At 37.6% G+C, this 21,587-nt stretch overlaps 1 protein-coding gene across 2 annotated transcripts in view; it reads right to left on the bottom strand.

Moving 5' to 3' along the window:
• Window positions 1–19,689, bottom strand: part of KLHL1 (kelch like family member 1) — a 237,681-nt gene extending 217,992 nt beyond the window's left edge. For both annotated transcript variants that reach the window (XM_049816006.1, XM_049816007.1), the window contains exon 1: window positions 19,167–19,689. In XM_049816006.1, the coding sequence (XP_049671963.1) occupies window positions 19,167–19,684 (518 nt within the window). In that variant the 5' untranslated portion in view covers window positions 19,685–19,689. The remainder of the gene's footprint in view (window positions 1–19,166) is intronic.
• Window positions 19,690–21,587: the final 1,898 nt, after the last annotated feature.

Here is a 21,587-nt window from a genome sequence, read left to right as displayed (position 1 = left end):
AGTATTTTCATGAGCTAACAACAGCAATACAGCTCAATGCTGTGGAATGAGAAGAAAAAGGAGAAAAAGGGTGAGAGAAAGGAAGAAAGAAGGAAAGATCATTTGGGAAGCTGTTTCCTTTATTCTGAATACAACTCTCCTTTACATTAACGCTTGGCACAACTTTTGTAGTCAGTGGAAAGGTGACCTGTATTTCACACTGCTGTAAACTATAGAGCAACTGGGGCGTGGAGAGGAAGCAATGAAAAGAAGGATCGAAACAAAATGTCCCTCATTTCAGTCCTTGAAGCTATTTCTGAGTTGAGTATTAGACACAAAAACATCAGATAGCCATCAATCATACTAGTTAGGCAAGATTTTGTTAATATGGGACCACAAAAAATAGCTTTAAGCAGCCTGTTTGCGGCTGGCAGAACTTGGCATAACTGGACTACCCCATCTAGCTGTGACCAAATAATACTCTTGGTCATAGGGATGATTCCTCAGGTGGACTTTCTTAAAAGTTTGTTGTTGTTGTCATCATTCATGATTTTGGTTTTTAACTTTACTGGGACCACTGCAGTCAAGCAAAATGGTATAGTCAGTTGGAATTAACTGAAGACTAGTTCAGCTGATACTATTTAACTCCCACAATAAAACAGGGTTTGCAAAGACTTCAATATGAAATACACATCAGTCATTTCCCCCTTATTTGTTTTTGTTTAAAATACTTTCTGGAGGATAAAGCTTTTACCAATGCTTATTTCAAAATGCCCTTACCCCTGAGTGATGATATTTTTAGTTGACATCAGAAATATGCATACTAAAAACACAAAGGCTTGCAAACATTTCATATGCTTCTATGCTTGGTATTACTAAAGTAACCTTTTCCAAAGGTTATAAATAACCTTTTGATGGTCTTTTTGTCAAAAAACTGAAGGTTGACATTGAAGCTGGTTCTTCTAACATGAAATATTCACAAATGACTTCAGTGCTTTCTTCTTTGTGCTGAAGAACTCCTTTCAAAACATTCTTATTCAGCAACTATCTTCTGCTGATGTATTAAACTTTTATATCAGAGTTAAAGTTTTATAAGGTTTAAGGTTATAAAATATTAAGACAAGAGTTGAGCTTGTGATAAGTTCTGTTTAAAAGAGAGTAAGTATATCTACCAAAAAGGAAATAAATGCCCATTTTATTACATTGCTGCTTTACAGAGATGCTTTTCCAATTCTTTTTTTTTCTTTTTTTTCCTCATGCTAAATTTATTTTTGGTAAATACATAACAGAAAAAAGGGGAAAGTAACCTTTGATCTCCAGTAAAATGAAATTGTTACCAATGTTCTTTCAATTAGCTGGTCTTGACCAATCCCAAAATTTGATAAGGCACTACTGGTCATTAGAGGTCAAATGTATTTTAGTTGAAATTATTGGCAGAATTGTCAATAGCTACGGGAGTCTGTAAGATTGGGCCTCAATTTGAAAGTATGTTGTTTGAATTCAGAGATGTTCATCCAGTATCTCCAAACAGTATCTCTACATGAAATTCTTATATGCAGCTCTTAAGCAAATTTAAAAATAATTCAAGTAGATGAATGCAGATGTTTCAGCCATGTTAAAAAGCAAAAAAAAAAAAAAAGTTGTGGGTTTTGTTGTTTTTTTTACTTCTCCATAGGTAAATAAATATCTGTATTGGACTGCAAATATCACTTTAAATTGCAAGAGTAGCTTTAAAAATTCTATTTACCTTCTGAAATTTTCATTTTGTATAACAATTTTTGTAGTTTATAGAATTTCCATTATAAAGATCTGTACTGTGCAAATCTTGTTTTCTATCACCTTTTTCTTAGAGCTTTCTGCAAATGAATTTACATTTTGATCCTAGTGTCTTCTTTTTGGTAGTAGTAGTTGTAATTTCAAGTAACTACGCCTATATATGAAAGACAGTTAAAAATTATTCTTTATTTCTACTGTTAAAATCATGTTTATTCTCTTTTAATTCATTCTTTCTATCATTTTAGGTTAACCTCATGAGGCTTGGGCTGCCTTCCCAGTAAAGAAAGCACATTAGAAGGGTAAAATTCAGATTCTGCCTTGCCCCAGTCTGTTCTACATTATTCTAGACATAGAGAACCTTTATGGAAACATAGGATGGGCACTATAGAAATCTAAGCACTTCTGAAGCATGATCCATTCCATATTACTGTAGACATCTGATATATGTCAGCTGAACCTTGACTTAAAGTACTTATTTCTCTCCATTGGCTACAGAGCATAGAAAGACACACCAAAATAAGCAATCTAAATGTAAATGGCTAAAATTAATTGAGATGCTCTACCTCAGTGATGATCTTCTCACTCAAGAATTGTGATCCTGCTTCCCTTGTAATATAAGAACCTAAAAATGCCTCTTCCTACCACATTACTAAAGTTTCAGTTACTCTTACCAAAATTAATATTTTGCTTCAGACCTGAGAATCTCCTAAGCAACAAAATAATAAACATCTGTAGACAATCCTGGTTTCATTCTAGACCACTAATGTGGAGCCCTTCACAACAAGTTTTGGAGCAAAGTGAATCATCCATCTCTTCTAAGCCTAACTTCTTTTAGATAACTTTTCAGGTCTGTGGATACTAACCTGGATGTAAATCAAGAATACTGGATAATATAAGACAACTAACATGCTTCATTCTTCTATTTTATTGAATAAAGCAAAACTCTTAACATTGAAAATTTTCAGTCTTCGGATATGGGCATATGGTAGCAAGTGAACAAGTTGACCCATCTTAAGGTATTACTGTTTCTCAGCTGACATACAATAACTGTCACTGCAAATGCTCCTAAATTTATGTAGCTATAAAGTGAATTAAACTGCAATGATAAGAGTAGCAGTTCACATTCTCCTTACAACTATTTTTTCAGTTGGTTTGCTTTATACTTCCTCAGTTCTATTTTTTCAGTTAAAAAATCATTTTAGTGATTTACAGTCAATTACAAATTAAAAGATTAGAGTCCTAAGAATCACTAGTGGGAGGTTAGTTTTTAACCATGACTTGGCTGTTAACATTTTAATTTAATGTTAAAACTCTTCTATATACAGAAAAAATCACACTGTAATAAAAGTAAACAAGTAATTCTGTAAGCAGCAGAACTAGTGAGGCTTGATTTCTTAGGCATTTTTGTTCTTTGGGTTGAATTAGAACAAGATTTTCTGTTCTCTCTTCAAAGATGTATGCTATCCTTTCACAAAGTACTTTGGCAGTGGTATGTAGGCTGTCACGTTCAAATGATAGTGTTTTACAAAACTTGTAGGAACATAATTATTTTGGGTACTTATCCTAATACTTTTTTTTTTTTTTTTTTTCTGACGTGATAATCAGAAAAAGTTGGGGTGCAAGAGATACAACACAAACTTATACTGAGATGGTACAAAATCTGATCTGAAGGGAAATGAAACTTAAAATGTGCACACACAAATGTTCAAAGGTTGAAGTATTATGCTCACATACTTCTATTTTATAAACTTCTCTTGCCACCTTTAATTCTGTGGTGCATCTACAGCACGTTAACAGTAGTACTGTTTGAGTACTAGTAACCAAGGTTCATCCAAATAGTTGAATGTTGGCACTTGCATAACCATTTGAAGCTATCTTTGGACTGCATAACGAGTATCTGCTTTCCCTTGTTTAACTAATGCACACACTTTCATCACACAGATAGAGAACTCATCTTGTGCAGCACAGGCCACATCTTCTTTGTTTAGATAAGCTATATTCAACTGTTGAATCCATTAGGTTGGCTAGATGACTACTGGACTAGATGTCTTTCTTTTAGATGAGTAAAATGAAATTGGGCAAATGCCTATTAGTAAACTAATACATCACTGTAAAAACAAGGCTAAAATAGCTATATCAATGCTGACTGCCAACAGTTTTAGCAAAGAAACTTTGGGAAAGTTGTTAAATTTTTTTGGACCTGATTATCCAACACACAAAAATAATACTAAGAAAAGTTGTGGTAGTCTGAAGAGGGTTACTAAAAAAGTTGTAGTATTCCTCTTGCTTGCATGCCATTTGTCCTAAATTTTCTAATTATAATATGTAAGAATTGTTCTTTTATTCTCAGAAATTAATTCCTAATACAATGTAGAGATTTAAAAAGAAATGCCATTTTAAAAGGTCACACAGCAGGGACAATACGCAGCATGTGACAAAAGGCTTAGCAGAAGAGTAATACTGATTTTGCCCCTATTAAGCTTTTAACAAAAATAGTATTTCCGATATAAGACTGCTATGGCTCATTCCTCTTTGACACTACATTTTACTGAGTACTTACCAGCAGTAATGGAAAATAAGATTAAAATATGTTGATAGTAAACTATAAACCTTAATATGAGACTAATTGAGTATATTTGTTAAAAAGGAAAGGAATAATGTAAAGTTTATCCATCTAAAACTGATTATTGTTATTCAAATCCTTGGCTGTTTCCAATAATATACCAAATATGTGTAAATGTAAGAGAGTCTAAAAAAATAAAAGATTAATGAAGTGAGATAACTATACACAGGGAAGAACTTATATCAACAAAAAAAGTACAGATTTTCAAAACATTCATGTGGTGGCAAAATTCCCCAAAACAGGATCTGTGATCTCAGAATTAATAACAGAATATATTTTCTTTCTTCCACTAAACTTGTAACTATCTCTTCAACCATTTGATGGGATTTTGAGATTAATAATTTTCCAAGGTTCTGACAATGCAGTCAGAAGCATGATCATTTCCTGAACCAGAATTCAAAAATTAGTAAAGAAGTCCTAATCAGCTCAATTTAACACATTCATTTGAATCAGTACTAGTCTTTGTAACACTCTTCAGGCTTTTAAACTATCTAATTATGATCTTTGAAGCAAAAAAATTTTTAAAATGAGACTGTAGCCTTTTTGATCTTATGCCATACAGGATGATTCACTAATTTTGAAAATCTTCTTAATAATTAATTTTAAACCAATAAATCATGCAGTGGAATCACTCCTCCTCACTATTTTCTTATAAAACAGTATTGTCTTACAAAAATGGAAAATTCATGTTCATCTCTGCTTTTGTGTACAGAAAAGAAACATCAAATCTTTTTTGACTCACCCTTCCACAGTGAACTGAATTAGAATAGAATGATCACATTTTATACACAGGGATCACTTTTTTTCTCCCTTTTAGCATATTTTGCTCCCCATTAATTTTCAAACAAGCCTAAAGGAACTTGCTATAACAAGGACACATTTAATAAGCATGCTTAAAAATGAGACATTATTATACAAATCAGCATGAGAAGTAATTTGAAAGATAAAGCAAATCAGGGACTGAAAAAAAAAAAAAGTAATTATAATTTTGTAAGTTATTTATCTTCTGTTATCATTTATTACAACATGAACCATAAGTTTTAAATTTTGACAGGAGATATGCTTTTAAACTTAATAATATATGGTTGGCCCCAATAAAAAAATTTCCAAATATTTAAAACAGTTGTCAAGAATACAATTACTGGAAGCTGTCAAAAATTTATTTCTGAAGCTCTTGCTTTAGATTTCTGGTATGTTTTATTTTGGTTTTCCAATTACATCCATGTTTCCAATTCATAATAATGTTCTGGAAATTCCACAGTGCAGTGTGGAAATTTTCCAGACTTCAACTCTGTCCAGAAGTTTAAAAAAGAAGACTAATATTACAGAGTAATAAAAGTTACAGAAAAATTCACAAAAAAGCACCTAACCTAACCTTACAAGATTTTCTGAAAATCCACACAGCAAAAGACAAGGCACGCTGTATAATTTACAGAAATAATCATTAGGAATACCTGGTTTTGAAACATCACTTATCTTTACATTAGATCAGCTTTAGACTGAGTTTTGATATTCTGAAACTTGCCTAAATGACATTAGGTTTGTGTTTTGTTCATTTTTTAACTTACATTTTTAGACAGTCTTCTGTTCCTAAAGAGAAAAACATCTACAAAAGCGGAAAAGGAGTCATTGCAAGTGCTGCTTACTCTGAAAGGACGCTGAAGTTCAATCTCTGACAGAAAGATTGCCTGTTACGGTAATGGTAAGGAATCTTAGATAAAGTTTCATCGGCATGCAAAGGGGAAATGTATTTTTCTGAGCTCCACCAGAGCCTTCTCCAATGTAGTGGTTTTATGAAAAGGCAAAAAGGCAGTATCATTATTTGTACTTTTTTCCAGGAAAAATTGAAATAAGTAATGAAGAAATATAAAAAATAAAAAGAAATACAATTCAGTGAGGAAACTGGAACCCATCTACGTGGCATTTCAGTATGCTCAAACATGCAGAGATATAGTTTTATTACAGAGTTGTGGCCCCGACAGCAAAGTTTGGGACATATAACCAAGGCATGACATTTGAATAGAGAGGCAGCAGTACTTCAGAAATTAGTATCGTTCCTGGTTTCCCAGCTTGTCTATCTATATTTATACACACAGAAACATACAACTGTGCGTATGTTGAAATATGCAAATTCTTCACCTTTTAACATAAAAAAAAGGCATACTGACATTTTTCTGCTTAATTTAGGCCATAAATATACTTTCTTCAAAACTTTTAGCAATGTTATTTGCATAATACTAGTCAGAGCACCTATCATCTGCTTGTAACAGAATGCACACACCATCTGTTGGGGGGGTGGGTGTTCAACTGCTGTTTTCATATGCTAAAATAAAAAGCAAAACAAAATAAAAATCCTGAAGTACGTTTGAGCTTTTCCTACAGCACAGTAATCATGGGCGGCTCTATTTAGACTAGACAAAGAGGCAAGAAAGAAAAACAAGCCCCTAAAGAATGAAGTTATTTGACTTCACCTTGCAAAATAACATATGCTTTGATATGCCTCTGTTGTAATAGAACAATTAGTCTGCAGAAAAAAAAAAAAGTTCTTTCCAGGATTCATTTTTGAGATTAATTAATCTTACTATTTTTTAGTTTTCTATATCTTGAACTTTTTCACTGATCTTTTCAAAATGTTCTTGTGTCATGCACAAGGGAATTAATTTCAATACCAGACAAAAGATTTAAGAAACATCTGTATCAGTTCTTAATCACTGAAATTTGGAAAGAAACCTTCCGACAAATTTCTCCGTTAGAAGGAAGCCTCTTAGAAGAGGGTTCACTAGACAAGGCAAATTCCTTCCTTTCTTAATTACTCTCTGCCTTTTTTTGCTACATAATTCCCAATCACCACTACAAAGGAAACAGGACACTTCAGACAGCAATCTCCTTGATTAGACAACCACGTTTGATTCTGTGAGTTACACTCTTAATGCTATGTACGCTCTTATTATGAGAAGATTAAGAGCCTAGCACATAAAAAGATCTTATTTTGACTCTGAGCTTTAGTAATGATTGAAGCCTGTCATGAAAATAGTGTCACCTGAAGAGAAATCAACCTAACAGCTTAGATGGTGGCGAGACAGATGGTACTAGAGAATACTTAGTGCTATTAGGAAACTATACAAAACTACTCTTAAGTCTTTATTTTGTATCAAATTCACTATGTGTTTCCAGAAGCAAAAAACTTAATGATATTTTCCACAGTCTTTTTAAGATGATATAATGAGAAATATGACATTGAATGGGCTCATTGGGGGGATATCAATGAAGATGGTGCACAAAAAGGAACACACATTTACACATAATTAAAATTTTAGAGTTTGAGGAACTAAACACACAAGTTTTGATTATACACTTTAACTTCATTTTAATGAGTACTGTGGATGAATTTATTTTACTACAACATTTATCTGAGGAAGATAGAGGGTCTTGCCTTTAAGGACTCAGACTCCAAATAGCTAGTTTCAGTTTCTAAGTTCCCCCATGTAGTTCAGGTTTTTTTGATTCAGTGTTCTGTCTTAAAAAAAAATAGATAATAGTACTGGCATTTACGTCCAATTAGTATAATTTCTTCAAACTCTAAGCTTTTCAAGATATGAGTATGTGTGTATGTTAAATGCTTGACACGATGGGGACTGATTTTGTGTAGTTATGCATAGTCATGAGTTTTGGCACACCACACTACTCTAGTGGAATAGCAAATCAAAGGAGGAAGCCATAAAACGTAAACAGAGGATGTACTTAAATTATAAAAGATGTACTCAAAGATGTTGTAAAAATGGGATCATAACAAAAAACTTGTAATCCACATATGAAAGATTAGAGGTTTTTAAACTCTTTGTCAGCATCTGTAGCCAACATTTTCATAGAAAGATACTGACTGATAGTTTATGAGAGATTATTTAATGCACTTCCTTCTTGAAGGCAAAAGGGCTATCATGTTCAAACATGTCATGATTGACAGACATCTGTCTAACCTATTCTTCTAATCCCAAGTATCAAATAGGCCACACCACTCCCTGGAAATCTGTTCCTGTGCATCCGTATCTGTAGAATCGATTTCTTACTGATCATCTCATGTATGATTTAAATCCTTTAAGTCTTTTCCAACATTCCTTTCATAGGAAGAGTAGATTAATATTGTTATCAAATCTTAAATATATATATATATATATATATTTCCTATGGTAATCTTTTCTTGGTACAACATGTTTCCTAAAATTCTAGTGATTTTTTTACCCAGAATTTCTCCAAACAATCCATACATTTCTTGACTGTCCTGGACAATGCAGTAGAGCGGAGGCTCTACCAAAACTGATCAGAGAAGAGGAATTATTAAATTGTTTTGCAGGCTATGTATCTGTTCATATATTCCTATGATTACATTTTAGCAGCAGCATAGCATTGTTGACTCATATTTTACTCGCTGTTTACTAACTGCAAAATTTCTGCAGAACTGCTATCTAGACATTTGATCCCACTGGTATCTCTGCTGATTATTCTTGTGACAGGATAGCAAGTTGAACTATTCCATATTCATTTTTTCAGAGGATGCCTCTGGTTTTACAAGATTATTTTGCATTCCAATTCTCTCCTGTAACATACTGGTGCATCGTCTAAGACTCTTTTCGTCTATTTTTAAGAAGCATATGCTTTATTTCATTATTTAGTCATTAGTAACTACAATGAAAGTACTGGGCCCAAAAGAAACATAGGAAGAATTCCAACCGATACAACTATTTCTCCTAATGTTGCATTTGAAGAAGGCTTTCCTCTTGCATCCCTTTTATACTAGTTTTCATAAATTCCATTTCCACCCCAGATGAACAGTGTACAGATTCACTTTCATCTAAATTTCAATCATTTCAAAGACTATTATATTTTCAAACAAAAGTCATTAATCTTCTAAATTAAAATAACAAGAGTCAAGATATGCAAAACTCAATTCAGGATGATTAATTATAACCAAATACCTTGGTGAAGGCACTGTTGATTAACAAACAATTATTTACTGAAGCTTTTGCTATTAAAAAAAATCTTCTGAAATGTGGCAGTAGTTTGAAGTTCTCGTGTCTGTCAACAGCAGACTAAAAAGATTTTTAAAAATTGTTCCCACTAACTGAAAATATTAAGAATTGTTTATTCCATATTCTTTAGCTCTCTCTCCCCTTCTTTCTCCTCTCTCCTTCCTTGTTTTGAATCTTTCTTACGTATTTTGAAGTTGTGCTTACTCTTCCTACTTTGGGGGGGGGGGTATTCTTTTGGGGGTATTTTTGTTCTGATCTTCAGATAATTTATATAAAAAGTAGGTTATCACTGGGGATAAATTAACAATAAAAATTAAGACAAAACAGCTGACAAAAAAAATTCAACTTGCATAAAAAGAGCCACACACAGAAAGTGTACATTAAGCATGATGAGTAGTACTACAAAATTCTGTGATAAGTCATTTTATAAAAATAATCGTTCAGACATTCACAAATTATTGTAATTCAGTTGCATGTATAAAAACATAACAGTGCATGTGGAGATTAATAATGAATGGATGTATACAAATATTATTCCAGATTCCAACTTATAAGTAGGGAAATAACAAGGAATTCAAGAAGTGGTAAAACAGGTCAGCCTGAAGGCCTGGATTAGTGAAGCACTGTCCTAGGTTCAGCTGGGATAGAGTGAATTTTTACAGGAACCTGGGAGGTGGGGGCATAGCCAGGGCAGCTGACCTGAACTAGCCAAGGAGCTATTCCATACCATGTGCCATCATGCTCAGTACATAAATGGGGAGCGTTCCATTTTGTTCCATTGAGGTTCCATTTTGTTTTTTTTTCTTTTCTCTCTTCTCCGTCTCCTCCCTACCCCACCAGAGGGGGGTGGGAGGAGTGAGCGAGCGGCTGCGTGGTCCTTTGTTATTGGCTGGGTTGAAACCACGACACGCACCTATCCTGCCTAAAACTTAAAAAGAACTTACATTTCCATAGGCAGTCAGAAGTCTAGCTAAGAACAGAAAGTTGAGTATCTGAAGTGCTACATATTCTTGCAAATACAGATAAACTGTTCTTTTTGCATGTTTTCTCCATAGTTATGACACTTGCCCAAGAAACATAAGACAACTTCTATGCTCTGAAAGAACTTCTTCATCACTGAACTATAAGATATTCTGGGAGGAGATAGTTTCAACAAAGTCATAAAGCACAATAAAACTATGCATTAGGCATGCATCCTGTATTTTCTCTCTTTACATATTTCTATACCCTATTTATAGGTATGAATCACTTACACAGTTGAAGAATCACCAGAAAGAATTATGAGCCCAAATAGGATTAAATTCTAGGACTGCATTCAGCAAACAGCATATAAATGTGTGATTATACCTGTTCAGATGAAAGGATCTTTTGTGATCTTTTATTTGATTTGGTTTGGGTTCCTCTTTGAGCTTTGCAACACTACCACAGCAGCAAAAAGATACCATAAGGTCAAAACAATACTGCTTTTTCCATATGTTTAAAGTAGGAGGAAGGATAAAAACAGATGACAAGCAAATCCAAGTGTTATAAGAAGCTGAACATTTTAATGATGATAAGACATAGTAAAACAGAAAACTCAACTGATACAGTTTAAAAAAGAATGAATGGCAAGTGATGCATTACACACAGTGAGCCCAGCCACTTATTAGACAATAAGAAAGTAAGTGCCTTAAACTCAGACAATCAATTCAGTGTGACAAAAATTACTGGTTTAGATTCAAGAAATAATTTTTTATTTTTGAAAAAGACATTTCTGTCTTTCAAACTCCTTTTGAGATAACGGCAACTGTTGAAACAGTGCCAAAGGCCAAAGGATAAAATCTCCTATTTTCAGCTGGACCTAATTTTACATGATTGATTTCTAACATTCAATTTTAATAGTTGAAGCAAATAATTCCAAACTGTGGAAAACATACCACCTTAAAACCACAGGGAAGAACAACCTAATATAAATTGAAAGTATTTATTGAAATTTCCAGTTAAACCTTAACATGAATTTTGGAAGAACTTACATTGTTTTGTTTATTCTGCAGCTAAATGCTTTCATTTCTTATTTTGTAATAAATTAAAAGAGTATTTTAAAAGTGTGAATGATGATGTTTTAATCTGTTATTTAATGAAACAACATCTAATCAAAATTATGATCTTCAGTGAAACTGTTACAAAAAATAATATTTTAATATTTTGGATCTGTGGCTTAAATTATTGGTAAGCTATGGCTTTTTGAAATAAAAATCAGAAATTTTAGGCCCTGCTAAAATAATATTTTTGGTAAATTTCTGGGTTGGGGATTTTTGGGGTTTGGGGTTTTTTTCAGCATTACTAGGGATGACTACACAGGCACTTATCTTTCTATGGAAGTTGCAGCAGTTCTCCACTTTTTACAGGACAGATTTCCGTTCTGAAACTTTTAATGGCACACATCTAGCTATTCCCCTAGAGCAAATAGTTTACTTTAGGTCATTTATCCTGTATTCTAAAAAAATGTTCAAACACCAAGAAATTTGTATACTAGGAAATTCTGCCAAAACATCATAGCATAATATTTAAGGAGCAGTTTTCACCTAAAAAATGCAAGTTTGAGATATAAAAGGAAAGAGCAATCTCTTAAGCCGCTTGCAACAGGGTATAAAAAAAATGTGTCACAAGGATAAGAAGTGGCTGTTAGAAAGCAATGATCACGTGTTAAGAATATGTTAACCTATATGTAGCAGCACCATCCTTATGAATTTAGCAGATTCTAACAATATCTTCTAATTTTTTTTCTATGTATATTATTTAAGTGAACTCCACCATTCACAAAAATAGCATAGAAGAATCAACTATGATTTATGTATTAATAACTGTGTAGGAATGCAAAGATTAAAAGTGTGTGTGTATGCATAAATTTATAAAATAGGTATACATATATGCCCTTTTTATATCTGTATGTATTATGATGTTTACATAAAGAGAGAAAAGCAGATGATACAGATTTAGATGTCTATGTGCGCATATAGACCTATATATGTCCATACTACTATTATCACAAAACCGTTTTTTTCAGGGGAAAAAAAAAAAATATTCAAGCCAACCTATAAAGATGCAGCATCAGTCATATTTTCCAGAGATAGCTGTTCCTCTCTGTACGTAGTTTCACTTTTACTATGGAAAGGCTGAACAGCATTTTCCTTTTCTAATGCTGTTTGATGTTACCCTTAAGACAACTGTAGTTTCAGAGGTATTTTACTGATTTAGCCACTCTCTGTGCAGCTGATATTTTCATTGCCAAATCTCTTCTTCATGTTGAATCTTTTGGAAATATTCTGGCAAAACAGTGCAAGCATTTCTGAAAATAAGTCGGGAGGAAAAGAATGTTGTTTAGCCAATTTGAAAGTACATGGATAACAACAACAAAAATAACTGTCAAGTCTTGCTTTCTAGTGGGTTTAGTGGGCCTATATTTCAGAGCAGCACCCCTACCTTTATTGGAAAAAGAGATATGCTCTTTACTAATGCTATGAAAATCTACCAAGATTTAATTAATTTTATCCTTTTAGAACAGTGTGAATTTGCAATGTAGGCTTCAAATGGTGTCCATTTTCTCAAATTTAATTGAACATTAAACATTTAAATTGAACATTTAAATCTGAACTAGCCACTTTAGACTACTGTGATACTCAGCGAAGAGAAACAGGAATGTCTGGAAGACAATTCACCTTATTCTAAAATGTGCATCTGAGAAAGAGGTAAGATAAATCACCATCACTGACAGAATGAATTACTCAAACTTAGGTGTCTTACTGACCCATTAAACATAGCAAATAGTACCATCAACGTGGCAGCAGTTGAGGAGACAGGTCACAGAAACACAGTAAAACTGGGAGCTGGGGAGAAAACATAGGAATGGGAATTCTATTAGGATTCCATTGAAACTGACAGAGGAGCTGGAGGAAGCTGTAAAGGATATTGAAATTCAAAGATTAGGAAATAGTGGCAGAGAAACAGAAGAATGGAGAGATCTGACAAGCTGTTAAGGAGCTAGGGGACAACTAGGACTTGATTTGTGAAAGCATCTAGGACAAGATACAGAAAGAATGGACTGTTCTGCATTAGAGTAAGTAACCTGGTGAGTAAACCCAAGGAGGCAGATCGTAAGAGAAGCCAGTAAAATCAAGTAACACTGTCTGGGTAAGGAACCCAGGATTTGAATAAGGCAGGCAGGAATAGTTTAAGACCGTGGAATGGAGAAAAAAAGCTAGAATAAGATCAGAAGGAGAACACATAATTAAGACAAAAAAGAGTTTAAAGAGGATGGGACAAAAGGAACTAAGTTTGAGAGCACCAAGAAGAAAAGTGGTGGACAAAAGAAACGACAGCACGTGAAGTGATTTGTGTGTTCTTCCACTTCCTTTGTTAACAACCAAAACTGCTAAACAGCTCACATTAGAAATGCTGTTCTAGAAGTAGCAAAGCCAAAGACTTCACAGTCAGGAAATTCTAGAACCAGATTTTCCTTGTAACTTTAATTTCATTCCATCTATGTATACATACAGTCTTTAGCTATACGATCATGCATTATTTTTATCCCCAGATTCTTTTGCATCCCATGCACAGAACATACAACCTCTGAGAATGAATGAGAACTTTGGAGGAGGAAAGGTTTGTGGTCTGTGTTGTGTATGAACCCTGCCTCTTTTGTTGTGAAAGTCAAAAGTATGAGTATAAAAGCATAAAAGTTATATAACAATTTTTAAAAGTTTCATAATCAACTTGAAAAGCCAGCTCATGGTAAAGACAAATGAATTATTCTCTTCTGATTCAATAACCTAGCAATGCAGAGTCGTGTGATCTATATTCCACCCCTAGCATCAAATTACATTCCTAACAGAGCATTCTGTATGAGATAGCCAAGTCAATGGAAACCATAAGCAGCTATAAATTTGATGTCTATAGTATCTAATTTTAGGATCTGGCTATTACAGTAGTATCCATAGTTCATACTTTGATATCTAGATAATACCAAGAGGACAGCACCTCAGAAGGGCCACAGCCACATTCAGTTGAGAAAATACTTAAAGGCGTGAGAGCTCACAGGATAGACTAAGACACAGGAAGGTGTCTCGATTCCCCTGTTTTTGTAAGCTCAGGTACTGAGGTCAAAACTGTAAATGGGAAACTCCATTTACTTAGAAACCAGAGCCCAGAATCCTCTCCTGAGACTAGATACTTATACAACAGTACATCAAGTACTTAAGCTGTAAATTTTGATGACAATTTTATCTACATTTTCAAAAATTATCAAAATATTTTCCCTTTAAATTAGAAAGCTGCATTGATACTCTTGCTCATCCTGACAGGTTTCTAACTCCTAACTTTCTATAGCAGCAAGCTAACCACAAGGTGGTAGGTTGCTAAGAGAAAAGGAGGAAGACTTAAAAGTGAGAGAGACTAATGGGCAAAAACATCAAAATGTAGGATTTGTGGGATCAGAACAGAAAAATACAAAAGAAATGCTTATCCAACAGTTTTGATTCTACAGTTTTAGAAAACCCATTTTTATGTTCATGATTCTAGGCTGATCATTATTATTGTTTCTTATCAAATAATGATTTGATTTAAATAAATAATTTTTGAGCATACAGACTTGTAAACTAAACTGCTCAGTTAATGTTTGAATTACAAAATTATGCTCTCAGTTTTTAACCTTTTGGATTCCCCTTCATACTTAATTTTTTACTTGCCAGTGACAAATTCAAAGGAAACAGTAGAAAATGCTCTTTTCTCATGACTTTTTCTAGTGAAGCAAGATATAAGTGTGAAATTCTGCTATGTGAGGAGAGCACAGCACTCAATGCTTTCACTTCTTGCTTTACAGTACACTATCATAGAGTATCTAATGGTGGGAGGACTTGCCATCTTCTTTCAGAAGCTGTATTTTCAAATACTTGTATGTTTTATGAAAGACTTCTGCACTGTTATTGTTTGCTTTATGTGGGTTAGGCGTATCTAGCATATCCTTCTTGGAGCTGGCTCTTAAACAAAATGTTAATTGAATCCTGTGTTCCTCACTCCTCTTGCACACAGCCAGAGGAGTCTGGGACTGGTTTGCAGAAGGGTTCATCATTTATGGGTGCAACTGAGAACAAAGAAAGTAGTAGGAGAAAAACGCTATGTGCTCTGAAACCAGCAATTCAACACTTTTTCGCTTTTCTCTCTCTCTCTGTTTTACCCCTCCATTGTAAAATAGGGCTGTTGTAAAGATAAATCCATGAATAGTTTGTGAGCCATGTACTGAATGTAGCAGTGAACAGTGCTGGGGGCTCATGAGTAATTACGTCTTCATAGGATTTGGACAGTGTAAAGCAAGCAAAGCATGGTACCATTGACTGAGGAAGGAGGAAAGAAAATACTGACTTTGCTTATTAAGTGAATACCATTCATGCTGAGGGTTGATTAGTATGTCATGTGAAAAAAGCGATCACGATCATGCAAAAACTCCATTGTAAACTCATAGGAGCTGATGGCTATATAGAAAACCTTAGCGCTGGTATTTTTCCAAGCATTTTGTGGTTGATTTATAAATCCTAATTGTAAATTCATTATATAGATTTTTTTTCTAACAGCTTTTTCTTACAAAATTAAGATCAAAATAGAACCTACGTTTAAGTATCTACTGCAGTTATTGCCAAATTTGTCATGCAAGCTCTAAAACAATTTTATATGCAAGTTTTCAAGCAATTTCAAGCAATCAAATAGTGTTTTAACACTAATTGTTAACTTTAAAATATTTTCTTGATTTTACAAATACAATATGGAATGTAGAACAATTATGTCAGTACTTTATATCATGCATGAAGTCTAACCTTTCAGTCTTCTTAATGCCAATGGGACTATCCACATAACCTCACTTATGCATGTAAGTACCTGTACAATTAACATGACAGGATGTTCTTTAGAAGCATACAAAAACAAATCAATGAAGTAGAATGTACTTGTTATTACCCAACCATGCTCTCATTAAGTAAATTTCATAATATCTAACAGAATATTCAAAGTAAAATTAAGAATTCAAGATCATTCAGCTAAGCATTTAACTTAGATGTGAAAACAGAGTAACTACAAATCCACAAATAGCCAAAACCAGGAATTCTGCACAAGATGGGCTGAAAAAGGATTCCAGTACCTAATTCATGTATCAAGCAGAGAGAAGCAACCGGGGAAAAAAAACAAAAACAAACAACTCTTTTGGGGATACTAGGATCCCAAGTAGAAGCCAAAGGAAAAAAAGTGTAATTTTCACTTGTACATACAATTTAATAGTAGAAATAACAAGAAATTTATTAATCCCAAGCATAAAACCAAAGCCACCTTGTCAACCTGTTCCTCATGTTATGTCCTGCCACTGGGTTCCTAGCTAATACTGCCCAGAGACCCCCCTGTTGACAACATTTGAAATATTGTGGATATGGTCTATATTGGAACATAACCAAATGTTGAATTCTCATTGTTTTCGCAAAGCAAAAATATTGTTTTCCAAACAGTCCTAAAGTATTAAAGTAGTTCCTAAATACGTACAGGACAAAATACCAAGGAGAGCCAGGAGTTAACAATTTTACACTCAGTGTACCAAACATCCAGGTGTATGCCTAAAGGCTTGGTGGAAGTTCCACATATTTTTCTGTTTATGTATTTGGTTATATCTATTATTCAGGACTGAACGGTAGTTTATATATGCTATAGTCATAACGAAGTAAAGAAGTCGGCAGCATTTATAAACAGACTACTTTCTACAGAAGGAGCGAGAAATAACTTGTCAGGGCATTAGAAGATCGTTGGATCACAGAGCTTTCAAGCACAGCACTGCCATTTTTGCAGCACTTGACCAACTCTTGCCATAGCATTCAAAATTCATATAGGTAAATGAAAGGTTCTTAGATGGAAAAAGAGAAAGGAAAGTCTCAGACTCTAAAACTACCTTAAACATTTTCATATCTCAAAAGGTGGCATTTTCATTAATAATAAAATGGTATCTCCCTGCTTTAGTTATTTAAAATCTGAACAAATTTTAGCATATTCCTTCAACAAGACCAGGAGCTACTGATGACTAGATGTGCTGTTTCAGTAGCAATGAATGAAGAACATGGAATAAATGGATTATAAAAACCCAAGAGCAGTAAGAGTAAACCAGATCTATATTATCACAGAATGAGGAAGTGATGAGGAAGTTCATTCTAGCAAGTCAACTCTTATGGACAAATCAAGTGGTGCCATTAAAATTCAGTAAGCTTGTGAGTATGCAGATCTCTGAAGATTCTCAGATGAGTGACACACCAAATATAAAATCTATAGAATGAGATTATATTTGTACTAGTTTTTAACCTCTTCTATTCAGTTCAGGAACCTTGAAGAGGTAATTTTATTTTACCTGTCTTTACAGCGTATCTCGAGAACATTTTGTATTGAATCCTACAATAAGCATCTTCTGGTTGTCCAGAATAACTTGCAATGTTCATGAAAACTTTGGCATCAATTTTTCTTCAAACACATACCTTAAGTCATTCATCAGTTATTCCACATTTGTTTAAATGAGGTAGCTCCTACGAAATGAGGTATGGTGACTGAGAAAACAATGAAGAGTTTCAAGTAGAGAATATATGCTTTAGGTGTCTATGAACAAGCTTAACATACTCAAAGTTATACACATATGTAGGTTTATCTCTAGCCATATTAATCCAAACAAACGCACAGTCCTGTCTCTATCTAATAAAATATTTAACACGATATGCTTTACTTTCAATATGAAGAACACAAATCATTCTTTTCTTTTCTGTTTAGAAACACAACCATACATTTCTTTCCATAGAGAAAGTAATAAATGACAAGGAAAATGAAATTATTTTAACCATGGAGAGGCGGGCACAAACAGAGTTAAACCAATGAAGCGTTTTACCCTCAGGATTATGCGTATCGCAGTATTTCTGAAAGCTCTATGTTAGCTACGGTTTCTTGTTTTAACGATTTTAATTTGAGCTTGGGCTGGGCCGGGGGAGGAGGGCGGGGACTGAGAAAGAAAAGCAATTCAACATTGACAGAAGTTTCATACGAAACACAAGCACCCGGACGTGTCTTGGTTGTTCTTACATCTTCTCAGGCGTCACTCGGTTGATGACTCAAAAAGCCAACTGTTATTTTTCCCTGAGGTAGGCTATGACGCGATTTGTCCCCGATTTCCAGGAAAGCGGACGTTGTCACTTTTGAGCTCTCACTCGCCATCCCCACACTCGGAACAACATCACCTCCCGCTAGCATTTTAATGAACTTCTCAGAAAGTTGGGTGCCGACGATCCCCAGCGTGGGACCGCCGGCTCTCAGAGGCGCCGGGGCCGGGGCCGGGGCCGGCCCCGCGGGCGGGGGCAGGGGCAGGGGCAGGGGCAGGGGCAGGGGCAGCGCCAGGACAGGGGGCAGGGGCAGCGGCAGCGGCAGGGGCAGGGGCAGAGCAGGACCGGGGCAGCATCCCCTGCCTGCGGCACCCCGACCCAGAGGCCGGCCGGTCTCTGCCGGGAGCCCCGGGCAGCCCTCACACCGCCCTTCCCGCGCAGCGAGGCGTCCCCCCACCCCCCTCCGTCCCCACACCCCGCCGTTCCAAGCGGAGGAGCCGTCCCGCCCTCAGGCGCCACCACAGCGCCCGCACGCTTGTCCCCCCTTGCCCCCCCCACCCCCGCGGCCCCCCGGCCCGCCGACGCCGCGCAGGTTCCGCCTCAGCCGCCGCGCTTCCCTACCTGTGGCCGCTTCCGTCACCTGTTGCCCGGCTGCCTCCATCCGCGCAGCCCCCCGGCGCCTCCTCCCGCTCCGGCGGCGCCAGGGGCTTCTCGGGCTCCCGGGCCACCTCCATCCCGCCGGGCGCCGCCTCCGCCTCCTCCTCCTCCTCCTCCTCCAGGGACTCCACGTAGAAGACGGTGCGGGGCGGCGGCGGCGGCCCCGGCCCGTGGCCGTGCCCCGGCCCGTGCCCCCCGGCCGGCCGGCCGCCGGCGGGCAGCAGCGTCCCGTTGGGCGGGCCGGCCGTGGTGGCGGCCGAGGAGGAGGCGGAGGAGGCGGATTTCTTCCAGAAGGCGCTGTTGCCTCTCTCCTGGCTCTTCAGCAGGCGGCTCTGGCTGGGCCCCCAGTGCTCGAAGCTGCTGTCGGGCGGCAGGCAGCCGCCCCCCGCCGGGCCGCCCGCCGGCGAGGGGTGGCTGAACAGTTTCCAGCGGAGGCGCAGGATGTGCTTCACGTCGAAGTCTTTCCTGCCGGAGCCGGACATGGTGCCGCGGCGGGCGGGGGACGGCCGCGGGCTGAGGCGGGACTCACGGCGGCCAGGCAGGGCCGGGCGGCGGCGCGGGGCGGCCCCGCTCCCGGCAGCAGCGGCGGCGGCGGCGGCGGCGGCGGCGGCGGCTCCTCCGGGCAGCGCTGCGCCTGTAGGGCGAGGGGTGGTAGCCGCCAGGAGGAGAGAGATGCGCGCACACGGCAGCGCAGGCAGAGAGGGAGGGAGTGTGGATGGGGAGAGGCACGGAGCCGAGAGGAGGTAGAGACACCGAGCGGGGAAGGGAGAAGGAGAGAGGGGGGAGATGGCCAGAGCTGACGAGAATTGCACGGCGATCGGTGGAAAGGGGAGGAGAGAGAGGCAGAAATGAGAGACACCTCTCAGGGGAGACAGGCACTTGCGAGGGAAGCGGGGTGAGGGAGGCTGCGAAGACGCGCTAATCTGATTAACGGGGAACCGAGCGGAGCTACAGCCCGGAGAAGACCGGCGGCGGCAGCAGCCACCGTGGGAGGCAGCTGGCTCTTCCTCAGTCTCTTAGAGCTCCGTGACCGAGTGCAGCCAGAGAGGGAAAAGTCACCTGGAAGCCTCTCTCCACCTCCCGCCTTCCCATCCCATTCCTCAGGGGAGTCCCATGCCTGCAGTTATCTGGGATGGCAAAGCCCGAGAGCTGGCACAGAGAGGAAGCGGGGCTCCTTTATATACACTGTACGTAGGAGAAGAAAAAAAAAAAAAAATCACGCCCGTGAGGCTGTCAAGGTCCTCAGTGTTCAATTTTCTATCTATCTCAGCGCCTCTCACCAAGCCGCCCCCTCCCCTGCATGTGACGCAGATGTGCTCTGGGGCCGTCAGTGTGAAGAGACAAAACGAGATGCTTCTGTCCTCCTCGTGCAAGTAAGTCGGCAGGTCACGAACTGTCCCTCATAGCCTCCTCCTCCCCTCCCGCCAGTGCAGGTCTCCTCACCTTGGTGTTTTGGTCCTGAGGCCACTCTGTAATACTGGGAGCAAAATAAAGCCAAACAACAAATGCAGCAGCAGCGAACACGAGAGCGTGAATCATAGGAGTACAGACTTAATAGACTGCATGCAGACTGGGTGAGGTTACAGGTTAACGATTTATTCTGCAGGCTCCGTTCATTAGCCTGTTGGCCGAGTGTTGCTGTACCAGTAGAAAACATTGGATAGAGGGACAGTGTGTCAAACAGAAATAGCACTACACATCTGCTTCTTACCTTTTATATCTCCTCTTAATGCAGTCTGACAGTGCTAAACCCAAGGGAGGTTCCTTCGCGACAGAGAGATCTGCTTAGGAACATCTGCCCACTTGGGAGGGGTGTCACAAAGTACACTCTGCATCTGGGACATAATTACAAAATTAAGGGCTTCATGATGAAATGTAGGAAAGGGATACGGGGGCAAAACCGCATATCATCACCTGCCACCTCATAAATCCCCACGCATGAAAAGTTGCCAGTAATAAGATGATATACAGAATGCCTGCAATCCACCTGTACCTTAGAAAGTAGTATTTTAGAAGAAGATTTATCCCTAGGAAAATGATGAAAAAGATTGTATTTTCCTGCACGTACTCTTTGCATTGGCCAGCTTTACCCATGCACTCGTGAGCTATCAAAAGTTTGTTATACTAACTCTTTGTGAATTCAAGAAATGAAGGAATTCTTTCCCTCAAGCTGGGATGTTTTAACTCCTCATTCATAAAACACTATAGCTTGAAAATCCCTCCAGAGAAACACAAAAGTCAAACATTAATTAACAATTTTATTACTGTTTTATTTACTTTATCACTGAAGTATATTACTATTTTATTTAGTTTACCACTGAAGTAGTGTTTCTGGGTACAAACGAATATTAGGGTTTGTGTTTAATGTTGATAAAGTTCTGGATT

This window comes from Accipiter gentilis, chromosome 13, assembly GCF_929443795.1.
Source record: "Accipiter gentilis chromosome 13, bAccGen1.1, whole genome shotgun sequence".
In the NCBI taxonomy this organism is placed as follows: Eukaryota; Metazoa; Chordata; class Aves; order Accipitriformes; family Accipitridae; genus Astur; species Astur gentilis.
Note: the sequence above shows the minus strand (reverse complement) of the source record. Positions and strands in the feature narration are given on the sequence as shown.